This window comes from Vulpes lagopus, chromosome 4, assembly GCF_018345385.1.
Source record: "Vulpes lagopus strain Blue_001 chromosome 4, ASM1834538v1, whole genome shotgun sequence".
In the NCBI taxonomy this organism is placed as follows: domain Eukaryota; kingdom Metazoa; phylum Chordata; class Mammalia; order Carnivora; family Canidae; genus Vulpes; species Vulpes lagopus.
In genome coordinates, this window is record NC_054827.1 from 53,436,309 (window position 1) to 53,451,880 (window position 15,572).

General features: G+C 58.2%; 1 protein-coding gene across 2 annotated transcripts; it reads left to right on the forward strand.

Annotated features, from left to right (window-relative positions):
* The first annotated feature begins 212 nt into the window (after positions 1-212).
* Positions 213-15,527, forward strand: EPHB6 (EPH receptor B6). Of its 2 annotated transcripts, none has more exons than XM_041753457.1 (18): positions 213-322; positions 6,740-6,814; positions 7,115-7,313; positions 7,586-7,650; positions 7,814-8,567; positions 9,300-9,455; positions 9,699-10,055; positions 10,150-10,274; positions 10,426-10,588; positions 12,461-12,575; positions 12,838-12,890; positions 13,076-13,195; positions 13,325-13,572; positions 13,828-13,998; positions 14,224-14,373; positions 14,621-14,814; positions 14,936-15,091; positions 15,200-15,527. In XM_041753457.1, exons 3-18 carry the CDS (start codon positions 7,214-7,216, stop codon positions 15,306-15,308), a joined length of 3,036 nt encoding a protein of 1,011 aa, XP_041609391.1. In that variant the 5' UTR covers positions 213-322; positions 6,740-6,814; positions 7,115-7,213; the 3' UTR covers positions 15,309-15,527. The 2 variants fall into 2 exon arrangements, with proteins under 2 accessions (XP_041609391.1, XP_041609390.1); XM_041753456.1 differs by having other exon boundaries at positions 214-322; positions 13,825-13,998.
* The last annotated feature ends 45 nt before the right edge of the window (positions 15,528-15,572 follow it).

Here is a 15,572-nt window from a genome sequence, read left to right on the forward strand (position 1 = left end):
GCGGGCTCGGCTCCCCGGAAGGGGGAGGCGGGGGGCGCAGGGGCCGGGCTGGGAGGGGCGCGGAGGGGCGGGCCGGGCTCGCTCGCCCCTGCCCGCGCCGGAGCCGAGCTGCGGGCGGCGGGCCCCGCGCCATCCCCGGGCGCCCCGCCTCCAGAGCAGAGCATCCCCGCCCCCGGCCGGCCCCGAGCCCCGGAGACGCGCGGCGGCGGCGCACCGGGCGGCGGGGAGCGGGGAGCGGGGAGCGGGGTCCCCGCAGCGGGAGGAGACGCGGGCGGCGCGGGGCCTGGGGGGCGCAGACCCGCGGAGCCTGCGGCGGCGGAAGGTGAGCCCGGGGTGCCGGGGGCGGGGGCGGGGGGCCGTGGGCGGCGCGCCCGGGGACGGACACCAAGGCTCGCAAAAGTAGGGGGGCCCCGGACTGGGCCTCTGCGGATGCCCGGGGGCCTCCCGGGGCGGTGGGTCCTGGCGGGTGCCTGGCTCGTGCCCGGCGCCCCGACCCCCGTTACCCCGGCCGCGGCGACCCCCACCGCGTCTCCGCCCGCCGCGCGCGCTCGGCTCGGGGGTCCCGATGTCGGGGTCCCTCGCCAAGGCCGGACTCCCCGCGCTCCGAGGAGGATCGCCCACCCTAATGACTCCGGTGGCATCTCTCCAATCCCCGCGGAGCTGGGAGGAGCAAGGAGGTTGATCCCACACCGCGCCCCCCCCCCGCACCCCAACCCCCATTATCACGCACAAGCCTTGGAGTGGAGAGAAGGCTTGGTTCATGCTCCCCGGCCGTAACCCCCAAGTTGCAACCAAAGTCGGCTGCGCTGCTGCCCCAGCTCCACCCGCCTGCTCTTTACATCTGGGTGCTTGGCCCTACCTGCCCTACACCCCCATCCACCAATCTTGGCTGTCTGGCATCCTCCCTCCTCCCATCCCTGGGGGAGCTGGCTCGGGGCCAGCATAGCCGATGTTGTAATGTCCCTGGCAGTGCCCATGGAGAGAAGCGGCTGGGCCTGTTCCCAATAAGTTAACCAGGGCCAGGCCCTCCGCCCCGCCAGGAGAACTTGACTCAGGTTCTAGAAGGGGAGACGCTGGTTGGCTGGGAAGGAGCTCTGGCGTCGGTGGCGATGCAGGGGAACGTCCAGGTACTGGGCATTGCAGGATTGAGAGTCGTCGCTCGTGGAGGGTGCTAGCAGAGGGGACATTTGGTTCTCGCAGGGCAGTGGACCTTTCTCCTTGCGGGGAGATTAGGGCAGGGGCTTCTGTGTACCTACCTAGTGGCCAAGGGAGGAGGACTCGTTTGGAGTCTGTTGGTTCACTCAGGGTGCAGTGACCACTGTGTCACCAGAGTGCCTAGGAGCAACAGGCAGCAGTGGTCTGAGCATGGAAAGGGCAAGAACATTCCTCCTCGGGACCAGCTGCTTTCCCAGCTCATCACCATTTCCTGAGCTGGGCCCTGAGTCCTGTGTCCCCCTACTGGCCTGCCCACTAGGGGGAAGGGGGATGGGGGGGTTTGGGGGGCAGGGAGCCTCAGGTTCCTCTTTCTCTGCTCCCCTGGTCAGCTCCCTCTCCCAGCCCAGATGTTTCTACAGCAGCAATGCCTGGGGCTGACTCAGGGTAGGGCAGGGACAGACCCAGGGTGAGAAGGGCTCATGGGCATCTGTCTCCAGTATGGGGAGCACTCTGGCTCTGCTCTGATGTACATGCTCTCTCTCTCTCTCTCTCTCTCTCTCTCTCTCTCTCTCTCACACACACACACACACACACATCTCTCCCAGCATGTGTGCTGCTCCATATCCATCTCACCTCACACACACTTCCTTACACACTCTCACACCTGCTCCTGCAGGCACTGTTCACGGCTCCTGGGGGCTTCTGCGGTCTTCCATTTGCTCATCTCTCACAGACACGTACTGACTGTCCCAACACCCTCCCTTGTGCCCTTTTCCAAAGCCACGCATGTCCCCGGTCAGTGCACAGCCAGAGTGGCTCATTCTAAGTGGCTGTCTGCCACTCCCAGACACTGCCTGCATCTTAAAAGCCTCCCCCAGCTCCACAGCCTGGGAGTGGGAGGCACATTCATCTGCATCTGCGTGCTCTGGGGGACATTCTTGGAGGCTGGAGGCCTCGGGGGACACAGGACTCTCCTCTGCTAGGTAATCCACAAATTGGCTTCTCGAACCAGGGCAGCAGGGGCTAGAAGCACGGGAGGGCAGCCACCTCCTCACTGTCTGCTCTGGATGCCTCTGTAAGGGCTGATGGGATCCCTTTCAAGGCAGGCGGATGGAGCTCTGAGACTGAGACCATATCCAAGGTGGAGATTAAAGGGTAGCAGCATTAAACTGAGCAAGGATTATACTGGAATTTCCTGGGCGTTTAACAGCTGCAGAACAGGACAGAGGACAGGACCTATGGTGCTGACCCCTCCCACGCTGACCCTGTGGCTAACAGGTGTGAGGACCAGCTCAGCAGCCACACCGCACATTAACCACTGGCCCCTTTGCCCTTGGGACCTTCCTTGCCCCCCCCCCCCCCGTGTCCCCCCTCGGGCCCTGCAGCCTGCTTCGCCTCTCTGACTGTCCCTGCCTGGGCTCACTTTGCAGCGAGGCCCTTGTCATGTGTCCCCGGTGTACAGCCCTGGTCCCTTTAAAGCCACAGTCCTTCACTTAACACAGAGCAAGAGAAGCCTGATATTATCAGTGGGGGCAATTTGAACTTCTTTGGAGAGCAGCCTAAGGAAAATCCAGAGATAAAAGTTATTTTGCTCATTCATTCCCAACTCCTACTGCCTCTTTATCTCTGCTTTCTCCTTATACGTGGAAATTTCTACATTGTTTTGAAACCTAGAGAGAAATGGGAGGGGACGATAAAATGTAAACATATGCTATGCTAGTCTAGGTTTTAAAAATCTTTTCCTTCTTTTTTGTTTAGATGATAATTATGAGATTTTGTTTTAATTGGAAAAAAAAGATATGCTCATTGTAACACGAAAACCCGTTCAAATATACATAAGACAAAATTAATACCCCCCCCCCCCCACCATCCTTCATTTCTCCCTCCTGCAGTAACCAATTTTAATGTCCGGTACATTTTCTGCCATCCTTTCTTCCAAGTTTATTTGGCTTATATTACTTAATTTTTTAAAAAAACTCATTTTGTGGACTGAGGTGCATAAACTATTTTTAACCATCTCTGTTGATAAAATTATCACATTTAACATTTCAATTTGAGGATAGTTAATTTTTGAAATTCCTACAGATCTACTCATTTAATTTATTTTTAAATCTTTCATTTTTATAGATAACAGAACTCAGAAGCTACAATTTATAAGCTAAGAGTCTACACATCTTTAATCTTTGCCAGTTTCTGGAAACAAAACACAATTTTGATGCCTACGGACTGTCATATTTTTATAAACCAAAGAAATGTAGCAGGCTTGCGGATGCAGTGTCTCTACTGGAGCAAAAAGATGTAAAGTGATATATGTAGAGAAGAAGCTGAGAAAAAAAAAAATGTGAAGTCATAGAATGCAATTTTTGTCATCTGAAATTTTGTGAAATGAGTCTTATTTTCTGAGCTACCATTTTCCATCCACGTTGCTGCTGCTTCTGGTGTGTTATATTTTTAAAACCATGTACACATCTGAGACTTGAATGTTTTCCTGATTGAGAGAAGTCTTCTGCTCTTTCACGGGGTAGAGGATTTCTAAGCACTGACCGATGCCTTTCAGGAGCTGGAGAGTAGAGGGGGATCCGAAGCAGGCCTGCCCCCCTCTGTGTTGCAGAAGGGACGCACTCAGCAGCTTCCAGGATGCGCCCCTAGACTAAGCGCACGCAGATGTCCTAGGCCTCAACCACTGAAGGCACCTTTGAAAACCAAGTTCTAAGTCCCCTTGTTCAGTATTCCAGGCATGTGGATGGAGCTGCGTGTTCTTGTCACTTATATTTCTGCCTTTGAAACTTGTTTCAAAAGAATCTGCAGCGGTAGGAATTAGCTGACAGCAGTTTCATCCGTATCTTAAAGTTTCGTCCTTCCTTGTTTTTATTCCTGCCGTAGAGGTACACCCAGGTTCTTTTTATATATTAAAAAATAAAAGATTTGCATTTATGTTTTGTTTGATAAGCAGGGATTGACCTCGCTTCCCAGTCTCACTCGACCACAGTTTTTGGGTTTTTTTTTTTTTTATTGTTGTTGTTGTTGTTCCTGAAGAAACTTGTTTATAACCTTCAGTTTTCTGGATTCAAATCTAAAAGAGGTCCCTTCAAACAGCAAGGAGCACTTCTGGGCACTTGAGAATCCTCCACCATTTTTTTTTTAATGAACATCTTTGTTCTTGGTAAAAAATTTTGAACGATTATGAGAGCGGCAGTCCACACACCATGTCTCCATTTAATTCTTTTCTTTCTGATGCCTCTTGAGGACAGTTGCTGAGTGGCTTTAACATGTTCCCTAATTGCTTTTGCTCTTTTCTGGATCCTCTGGAGAGAGGCCAGCTTCATGTTGTCATTAAGATGCATGCTGAGGCTATGCATACACGCCCTGCTGCAGCCACAAGCGACTGTGTTGCTTGTGTTGTGGGTCATCAAAGCAAATACTTTGCCATTCCTCATCCTCTAGAATGTTCCATAGTGCACAGCTGATAGGATCTGCAGTACATCTCTTCCCTCTTGTTTTGCTGTCTCTCTCTCTCTCAAAAAAAATAATAATTCATTGAGATGCATCCAAAGTGTTTATTACGCCTTCTCCATGATTATTTGTCTTGTTATAAGTTTAGGAAGACACAGTGCTTACAGTTTTCTTTTTGTACAGAATCCAGGATCCATCCATCTTCTGACTGAAAGAGGCTATTTTAGAGAGTATCTGCTGAGCAAATGCTATAATAGCTTTTATTGTTTAAAGACATTTTGCTGGCATTTTCAGTTCTTGATAACAGCATTCCTAAAGACCCTTTGGCTCTGGACAGTCTGGTCTGCCCTGGTGTGTCAAGTGTGTCTCCAAATTAAGCCACTGAGCGTTTGGAGGATGTGCCTACAGCATACGTTACCTCAGGATATTTATTAAACAGCATTGGTGATGGGGCCGTGTTTTTTTTTTTTTACTTCACAGTCTCCTTGTTCTTCTTTGAAACATTTCATCTGTGAATGATGCTAGCATCATTCGGGAGTGTATTTGCAAAGAACCTCTGTTTCTTAGGAATAATTTGCCATAGGGAAATGCTTCCCTTTTTTCTGGCTTTATTGAGGCACAACTGATGTATAAGATATAAGATAGTGTAGGTTTAAGGTATACAACCTGGTGATCCGGAAATGCTTCTTGCTTGCCTCCACATGCTCTAAGTTAAACTCCACCTCGCGAGCAGGGTTCTAGGGGCACGGAAGGTGAACTGCAGTGGCTGGTGGGCGAGTGCCCATCATGTGATCAGCCCACCCAGCTCTAAAAGCAGCGCCTTTTTGTGATGACCATGCGGAGGGACACCGAAGGCTTTGGCTTGCACCAGAGCCAGTGTTACTGGGAAAAATTAGATTAGCAGGAACCAAATTAGGATTTTCTGATTTATCGAAGTTAAATGGTTTAATGGTTTGGCTTGGACTGCATCGTGAAACATGCAACTTTCAGGATGGCTGTGGGTCGCCTGGCCGCACCTGTCATGGAGGAAATAGGCTCCATTTCTCAACTCCTGTCTTTGTTCTCCCTCTCAGCATCATGTCTTTGAACAACCTGCCTCTTATTTTCTCCTCAACAGAAATAAATGGAATGGACTTGCTCTTGTTCATGCAACTCACGGACTTTTGAGACTCAGTCCCAAGGGGACAGATGGGTCACCACTAACCTCTAGACCAATGAACAGAGGAAGGCCTGAACCCATTTGGGTCCTCACTGTGCCCCCTATCCCCCAGTCATGCTCTTGTGAGCTGGAGGAGGCGGGTGCTTGTATATGGATGGCCTTCTTACCTTAACCAGTGGGGATCATACTTTACACTGTTCTGCACGGACTGCTTTCCCTTGGAAAGTATGTTCATAATCAGTGCAAAAAAACACCTGCCCTTGCCCTTTCGTAAGGTTGTACCATGCTTATTGGATATCTTCCTATTGATGGACGGCTACTTTACAGTCTTTTCCCTTACAAACACTTCGGCCACACCCATCCTCGTTTGAACATCCAGGCAAACAGATCCAAGGATGCAGCACCTGAAGGGCAAGCTCTCGGAAGGGCAGCTGCTAGGTAGACATCACCACCTGTCCTTCCCACAAGACACACCAGTTTGAACTCGTAAGCACCGTGGATATAGAGAGCCTATCCCACATACCTTCTTGAACCCGGTGCATTATTAATCCCATAGGACAAGGTGGCCTGCCACTGCTGCTGTCCTCTAGTTGTGAGCAAACCAGGAGCGTTTTTTCCAGATACAGATAGAAGGCACACTTTTATCTTTCTGTAAGCTGTAGAAGAAATGTGCCCTTGTGGAGGGAGGACCATTGTTCACAAAATGTAGTTATGCCAGACCCAGGCGGCTCTACTCTATGCTGGCTTACTCATCAGATGGGGTGGCAGGGACCTACACCTAGGTCCCTCTTGCTCCTGTTTTCCTATCTTCCCTTCCATCACACCCCACAGCTCTCGTCTGTGGCTCCTCTCAGTGTCCAGATCTGATGTGAGGGAGGAGGTGCTGGGGAGAGGGAATCGTGTGTCCCAAGGGAAGGCGTAGCTTCTACTCTGCTTGTTTTAATGAGAAGAATCTTCTGACTTCCGATACAGGGTGGCTCAAGGAGGAAGAGGACGGGAGAGTTAATGAAAAGAAAGAACTGAAATAGCTCCTTCCAGAAGAAAAGGGTAAGATTGGCCTAGAACTATATCCTATGCTCTAAGAGGGAGGGCTGTAAGGGATGCCCAGAGATGGGTCACCTGCAGGATGTAGGAACAGACTCACCTACTACATGGCCCTCTAAGGTGGTGGACTTGGCACAGGTCAGGAGAGAGTCTGCTTCCGACAGGCCCTTACTCTGTAGTTGGTGCTGGGGTGGTTTGAGAGCCATAGGACGAGACAGAGAGTCAGGTTTGGGAGTCTGGGCCATCCACGTAGCAATGTACTTACCTGCCACCTGCCTCTTCTGGTCCTGTGTGCCTCCCTAGGAAGCCAGCTTGGCTGCAGACCCCAGGCTTACAAAGCGGCAGCCCTGCCTGCGAGCAGGGTGGTGGCCAGGGCAATGGTGGGAGCCCCGAAGATGCCCCATGGCTGCTGAGGGGGCTGCCCGGGCAGGGAGCAGAGCGGCGGGCATGCTGTGCAGTCTCTGGGTCCTGGCGCTGGTGTCCTCAGTTCTGGCTCTGGAAGGTAAGAGGGAAGGGGAGACTGGAGAACCCCCACCTGCCAGCACAGGTGGGGATGGGAAAGGTTCCGAAAAGGCTGAGAAGCCTGAAGACATCAAGCAGGGGAAAGGAATGGGGAAGCTTCCAGAGAAAGGCTCCTGACAGACAGCTGTGCCCCTGCTGGTGAATGAAAAGGACAAGGGAGGTATCTTTCTGGTTTCCCCAAGGGATGGGGTGACGATGAGCAGTGCTAGCGGGGGGCTTGGCCGCTGAGCGCCCCTTCTTGTCTCCGGGCAGAGGTCCTGCTGGACACCACTGGAGAGACATCTGAGATTGGCTGGCTCACCTACCCCCCAGGTGGGGTGAGTGTCACTCTTTCATCCCCCTCCCCGTGCTCCTCCCCACCCTGCTTCCTGGGTTGGGGGCGCCCTGGGGAAGGAAGCCCTGGGTGGAGACTAGCGGAATAAGGCTCCTGCCCCCCCAGAGGCCCGGACCTCGCCCTCTCCTTACCCCGCCTCCCTGCAGTGGGATGAAGTGAGCGTCCTGGACGACCAGCGCCGCCTGACCCGGACCTTCGAGGCATGCCACGTGGCAGGGGCCCCCGCGGGCACCGGGCAGGACAACTGGCTGCAGACACACTTCGTGGAGCGGCGCGGGGCGCAGAGAGCCCACATCCGCCTGCACTTCTCCGTGCGCGCCTGTGCCAGTCTGGGCGCGGCCGGGGGCACCTGCCGGGAGACCTTCACCCTTTACTACCGCCAGGCGGAGGAGCCCGACGGCCCCGACAGCGTCCCCGCCTGGCACCTCAAGCGCTGGACCAAGGTGGACACCATCGCGGCCGACGAGAGCTTCCCCGGCTCCTCGGCCTGGGCGGTGGGGCCCCGGGGCGCCGGGCAGCGGGCCGGGCTGCAGCTCAACGTCAAGGAGAGGAGCTTCGGGCCGCTCACGCAGCGCGGCTTCTACGTGGCCTTCCAGGACACCGGGGCCTGCCTGGCCCTCGTGGCCGTCAAGCTCTTCTCCTACACCTGCCCCTCCGTGCTCCGCGCCTTCGCCTCCTTCCCTGAGACGCAGGCCAGCGGGGCCGGGGGCGCTTCCCTGGTGGCGGCCGTGGGCACCTGTGTGGCCCACGCGGAGCCGGAGGAGGATGGAGGCGGGGGCCAGGCAGGGGGGAGCCCCCCCAGGCTGCACTGCAACGGGGAAGGCAAGTGGATGGTAGCCGTCGGGGGCTGCCGCTGCCAGCCGGGCCACCAGCCGGCCCGCGGAGACAAGGCCTGCCAAGGTGAGGCTCCGCTCCAGACCTGCCCACCTGGCCCCCAACCTGGGCACGCCTCTCCTGAATGCTCCAGACTCCTTTTGTCCCCCCAGAAGGTCAGGAATAAGCTATTTAGGAAAGGACCCTTGTTATCTCCAGATTTACTTTTTAAAGCATAAACGTTTGGTGTCATGTGCTCATCTCCAATTTCTATAGCCTTCTGGAGACTTCCACAGCCATTGCTGAGCATCCAAGGGCTGCAGGCCCGAGAAGTGATAGAGGTCAAAGGGAGTTAAACTCCTAGGTTATCTTGCCATGGGTCCTTTGTCCCCATTTGCCGTCTAGTTAGGAAGGGGTCATCACCAGGCCAGGTGACCAGGATGCGGGTAGGAGAAGGCGGTGGAGACCAGCTAAGGGGAATCCTTCGGCTTGCAGGGCGGAGGCTGAGGAAGGCCTCTGCACAGGGAGGTCACAAAATCAAGCCAGACACCTCTAGGGGTGCTTGGCCTGCTCATAGCCCCCACTGCACCTCACTTTTTCCATCAGTGGAAATGCGGGCCATGGAAGTAATCTCTGCCTGAGAGAGGCAAAGAGGGAAGGGGAGGGGTAGGCGTGGGGGTGGCCGATAGGTCTCAGGGGGACAGAAGAAATTGCCCTGGAGAATGGAAGGCTGGAGGCATGTCTGTGGGATGGCTGTGGTGGGGCTCAGGAGGTGGAGGGTGGGGTGAGCCTAATGTCTCTGCCCCATTCTACCCCCAGCCTGCCCTGAGGGGTCCTACAAGGCCGTGGCTGGGAACACCCCCTGCTTACCGTGCCCTGCCCGCAGCCACGCCCCCGATCCTGCAGCCCCCATCTGCCCTTGCCTGGAGGGCTTCTACAGGGCCAGTTCAGACCCCCCAGAGGCCCCGTGCACTGGTGAGTCCCCCACCAGCCCCAGGGGTGGAAACAGGACAAGGGTTGGGCAGAGAAGGGGAGCCAGAGGGCACTACAGTGGGGCTGGTTTGCATTCGCAGTGACTTTTCTCCTTTTCATTTTCTCCCTCCACTCACCTCCTTCTCACCGGACCCCATCCACGCTGGCCTGCCTCCCGCCTCCCCCCATCACCCCACCACTCCTGCGTCTCCTGGCCTGACCCACTGTCCCCACCGGCCTCCCCAGGACCTCCATCGGCTCCCCGGGAGCTTTGGTTCGAAGTGCAGGGCTCAGTGCTCATGCTGCACTGGCGCCTGCCTCAGGAGCTGGGGGGGCGAGGGGACCTGCTCTTCAACGTGGTGTGCAAGGAGTGTGGAGGCCACCAGGAGCCGGCCCCGGGCAGCGGGGGCGCTTGTCGCCGCTGCAGGGACGAGGTGCACTTCGACCCCCGCCAGAGGGGCCTGACGGAGAGCCGAGTGTTGGTTGGGGGGCTCCGGGCACATGTGCCCTACATCTTGGAGGTGCAGGCTGTGAATGGGGTGTCAGAGCTCAGCCCCGACCCTCCCCAGGCTGCTGCCATCAATGTCAGCACCAGCCACGCAGGTGAGCCTTTTGCTCTGCCTCCTTGGGAGCCCTCCCCTCCTCCGGCCACCCACAAGGCCCCTGGGAACCCTCGCACTAACCTCCCCCACCCCAGTTCCCTCCGCAGTCCCTGCGTTGCACCAGGTGAGCCGGGCATCCAACAGCATCACGGTGTCCTGGCCGCAGCCCGACCAGACCAACGGGAACATCCTGGACTATCAGCTCCGCTACTACGACCAGGTGGGGGGGTGGGGGTGCCCAGCAGGGCTGGTGGGGGAGACGGGAGGTGGGCCAGGGCCAGGACAGAGAGGTGCCAGACGCTGGAGGGTGGGAGCAGGGGTCGGTGGCTGGGACTGAGCAACAGGACTGAGTGAGTGGCTGTCACCCCCAGGCAGAAGATGAATCCCACTCCTTCACCCTGACCAGCGAGACCAACACGGCCACCGTGACACAGCTGAGCCCTGGCCACATCTATGGCTTCCAGGTGCGGGCGCGCACAGCGGCAGGCCACGGCCCCTATGGGGGCAAGGTCTATTTCCAGACGCTGCCTCAAGGTGAGAGGAGGCCTGGATGGGGCAGAGGCAGCACCGGGGGTGGGGGGGCTCATGAGGAGAGGCCCAGGGGCCCTCAGGCCTTGAACCCTCATCTAGCACCCTCCAGACCAGAGGCCATGTGGGGCAGACGGCTGTAGGGAATACTCTCATGCAAAACAGCTGGCCTCTGGGTCTGTGGGTGTGAGTGGGTACATGGGGGGTGTAGGTGGGTGTGACTAGGCACATGGGGGTTGTAGGTGGGCGTGAGTGGGTGCATGGGGGGTGTAGGTGGGCGTGAGTGGGTGCTTGGGGGTGTAGATGGGTGTGAGTGGGTGCATGGGGGTGTAGGTCGGCGTGAGTGGGTGTATGGGGGTGTAGGTGGGTGTGACTAGGTGCATGGGGGTGTAAGTGGGCATGAGTGGGTGCATGGGGTGTAGGTGGGCATGAGTGGGTGCATAGGGGGGTAGGTGGGCATGAGTAGGTGCATGGGGGGTGTAGGTGGGTGTGAGTGGGTGCATGGGGGTGTAGGTGGGCATGAGTAGGTGCATGGGGGGTGTAGGTGGGCATTAGTGGGTGCATGGGGGGTGTAGGGCGTGAGTGGGTGCATGGGGGTATAGGTGGATGCGACTGGGTGCATGGGAGGTGTACGTGGGCATAAGTGGGTGCATGGTGGGTGTAGGTGGGTATGAGTACATGCATGGGGGGTACTGGTGGGCATGAGTGGGTGCATGGGGGTGTAGGTGGGCATGAGTGGGTGCATGGGGGTAGGTGAGTGTGAGTGGGTGCATGGGGGTATAGGTGGGTGCGAGTACGTGCATGGGGGTGTAGTTGGGCGTGAGTGGGTGCATGGGGGGTGTAGGTGGGCATTAGTGGGTGCATGGGGGGTGTAGGGCGTGAGTAGGTGCATGGGGGGTGTAGGTGGGTGTGATTGGGTGCATGGGGCGTGTAGGTGGGTGCGAGTACGTGTATGGGGGTACTGGTGGGCGTGAGTGGGTGCATGGGGGTGTAGGTGGGTGTGAGTAGGTGCATGGGGGTGTAGGTGTGTGTGAGTGGGTGCATAGGAGGTGTAGGTGGGCATGAGTGGGTGCATGGGGGGTGTAGGTGGGCGTGAGTGGGTGTATGGGGGTGTAGGTGGGTGTGAATGGGTGCATGGGAGGTGTAGGTGGGCATGAGTGGGTGCATGGGGGGTGTAGGTGGGTATGAGTACTGCATGGGGGGTACTGGTGGGCGTGAGTGGGTGCATGGGGGTGTAGGTGGGCGTGAGTGGGTCCATGAGGGATGTAGGTGGGCATGAGTGGGTGTATGGGGGGTGTAGGTGGGCGTGAGTGGGTGCATGGGGGGTGTAGGTGGGCATGAGTTGGTGCATGGGGGTGTAGGTGGATGTGACTAGGTGCATGGGGGGTGTAGGTGAGTGTGAGTGGGTGCATGGGGGTGTAGGTGGGCGTGAGTGGGTGCATGGGGGTGTAGGTGGGTGTGAGTGGGTGCATGGGGGTGTAGGTGGGCGTGAGTGGGTGCATGGGGGGTGTAGGTGGGTGTGAGTAGGTGCATGTGGGGTATAGGTGGGTGCAAGTGGGTGCATGGGAGATGTAGGTGGGCATGAGTGAGTGCATGGGGGTGTAGGTGGGTGTGAGTAGGTGCATGGGGGGTGGGGGAGTGTAGGTGGGGGTGATTGGGTGCATAAGGGGGTGTAGGTGGGTGTGGGTAGATGCATGGGGGTGTAGGTGGGCATGAGTGGGTGCATGGGGGGTGTAGGTGGGTGTGCATGGGTGCATTGGGGTGCAGGTGGGTGTGAGTGGGTGCATGGGGGGTGTAAGTGGGTGTGAGTGGGTACATGGAGGGGTGTAGGCTTGTGAAGCCTTGCCCACGTGTGATCCTGGGTGGCTGGTTCCTCAGGTGAGCTGTCCACCCAGCTTCCGGAGAGACTCTCCTTGGTTATTGGGTCCATCTTGGGGGCCTTGGCCTTCCTCCTGCTGGCAGCCATTACCGTGCTGGCCGTGGTCTTCCAGAGGTGAGCCCCTCCCAGCCGTGTCCCCACTCCACTCACCCCGCAGCACAACCCCACATCGTGGCAGCCCCGAAGCCCACTGCAGAAACCCCGGCCCCCCAGAGCCCACTTCCCATCACCAGGCCCTTGCCCCTGGGCCGGTGGGAGGCGGGAAGGAGGGATCCAGCAGCCCTCACCCCACAAATGCCTGGCTGGAGAGTGGTGCACATGGGGGCCGAAAGGGGGAAAGTGGGAATGTCACTCCAGGACTCTGGTTTGTCCTCAGGAAGCGGCGTGGGACAGGCTACACAGAGCAACTGCAGCAGTACAGCAGCCCAGGTGTGGGATCGGGATCGGGAAAGGGGGTGCTCTCGGATGGGGCTGAGCACAGCGGGCAAGGCTGGGTTCCCCTGAGGTCGAGAGGAACTCCTCAGCCCTGCCTTTGTAAGTGGGCGGGCATGCTGGGGTGTATGGGCAGCCTGGCCTTGTACCACCCACGCATAAGGCACCCCATTTGCCTACAGGGCTTGGGGTGAAGTATTACATCGATCCCTCCACATACGAGGACCCCTGCCAGGCCATCCGAGAATTTACCCGGGAGGTGGATCCTGCATATATCAAGATCGAGGAGGTCATTGGGGCAGGTGTGCAGGGGCAGAGGAAGGGCACGGGAGGGACCGGAGCCCCGCGTTTAGGATCGCTCCTAAACATGGCAGGACACCGAGAGCCCACGTCCTTCCTCAATACCCCCTGACCTCCACCTGTCCTCCCAGGCTCCTTTGGAGAAGTCCGCAGGGGCCGCCTGCAGCCCCGGGGACGGCGGGAGCAGGCTGTGGCCATCCAGGCCCTGTGGGCTGGAGGCGCCGAGAGCCTCCAGATGACCTTTCTAGGCCAGGCTGCAGTGCTGGGCCAGTTCCAGCACCCCAACATCCTGCGGCTGGAGGGCGTGGTCACCAAGAGCCGGCCCCTCATGGTGCTGACGGAGCTCATGGAGCTGGGCCCCCTGGACAGCTTCCTCAGGGTCGGTCTGGCCTGGGGGCAGCGGGCGGGCGGGCGGGGGGCCTTGGGTCCGGGGAGCTTTGCCGTTCAGCCGTCCCAGAGACAGGGGACAGGGCCCTCTGTCTTTGCTGCCACCTCCCCTGGTCTCCTTCACTCCCAGGCCATCTTCTAATTCCCCACGCCCCTGCCCTTCCGTGCTGAGGTCTGCATGCGGTAGCTGGGGGTCCCCCCCTCCCCGGCTGCTGCTGGCTGACCTCTGCCCCCGGCCCCTCAGCAGCGGGAGGGCCAGTTCAGCAGCCTGCAGCTGGTGGCCATGCAGCGGGGAGTGGCCGCGGCCATGCAGTACCTGTCCAGCTTCGCCTTCGTGCACCGCGCGCTCTCTGCCCACAGCGTGCTGGTGAACAGCCACCTGGTGTGCAAAGTGGCCCGTCTCGGCCGCAGTCCTCAGGTGAGAGCACAGCCCCGCAGGCTCAGGCTTTTCCAGAGGGCGCTGGAGGCGGAGCTGGGGGCCGGGATGCCCACCGCCGCTGGCGTGTCGTGGCATCTGACGGAGTGGAACCCGCCTGTGCGCCATCCAGGAGGGCACCCTGGGCAGACATCCCGGCTCGACACGTGTGACCGCGGCCGCAGTGATTGCTATCGTTGCTTCTCACCCTGCCCCCCCCGCCCCCAGGGCCCAGGTTGTATGCTTCGCTGGGCCGCCCCAGAGGTCATTGCACACGGAAAACATACGACTTCCAGCGACGTCTGGAGCTTTGGGATAGTGATGTGGGAAGTGATGAGTTACGGAGAGCGGCCCTACTGGGACATGAGTGACCAGGAGGTGAGCTCTTGACGCAGACATTGCTGGCTCCCCACCCCATCCTCCCAACCCACCAGCCTCACAGGCTCGTCCATGCTCAGCTTCTTAGTTTAGTTCTCTAATCCGCTCAGATTCTAAATTCTCTGGCTTCCTTCCCCCCCCCTCCAACCGCATGCTCCACCCAATCCCAGCCCACCCACTGACCTAAGGAACCCTCCTTTCCACCACCAATCTCTTCCCATCACCATGTTCTTCTACTAACCCCCAGGTGCTAAATGCAATAGAGCAGGAATTCCGGCTTCCCCCACCTCCAGGCTGTCCTCCTGGACTACATCTGCTCATGCTAGACACTTGGCAGAAGGACCGTACCCAGAGGCCTCATTTTGACCAGCTGGTGGCGGCATTTGACAAGATGATCCGAAAGCCAGACACTCTGCAGGCTGACGGGGGCCCTGGGGACAGGTCTGGAGATTGGGGCTGGAGCCCGGGACAACCAGGGAGGGTAGATGCAAACCGGAAAGTGAACTGAGGAGAGGGGGCTAAGACGAAGGGGAGATTTTGACACCCCCCTTCCCCCACTTAGACCTTCCCAGGCCCTCCTGAACCCTGTGGCCCTGGACTTTCCTTCTCTGGACTCACCCCAGGCCTGGCTTTTGGCTATCGGACTAGAGTGCTACCAAGACAACTTCTCCAAGTTTGGTCTCTGTACCTTCAGTGATGTGGCTCAGCTCAGCTCGGAGTAAGCAGGGAGGGCCGGGGTGGGGGTCCCTCTGGGCCCCAGGCTAAGGGGTCCCACCTGGGATCTCCGAGGAGCTGGCCCAGACCTGACCCACTCCTTCCCCACCAGAGACCTGCCCGCCCTGGGCATCACGCTGGCTGGCCACCAGAAGAAGCTGTTGCACAACGTCCAGCTCCTGCGGCAGCACTTGAGGGAGCTGGGCTCAGTGGAGGTCTGAGGCCTGGGCCAGCGGCTGTGAGCTCGGGAGGCCTTTGTCCCCGCCCTGGCACTCGGGTCCAGGAGCAACACCTGGAACGCCAGAGACCATCTCTGTCTTGGCCTCAGCGAGAGAGGCACGCCTGCCACACAACACCCAACCCTCTGGACGCTTCACTCCCTAGTCCTCCGCCCTCCTCCGCCCTCCCCCGCATTAAAGGGAAAGAAGAAACTTTGCAAATCGGAGGTGTAGTGAGACCTCAGTCTGCAAGGAAGGGCTGGGAAG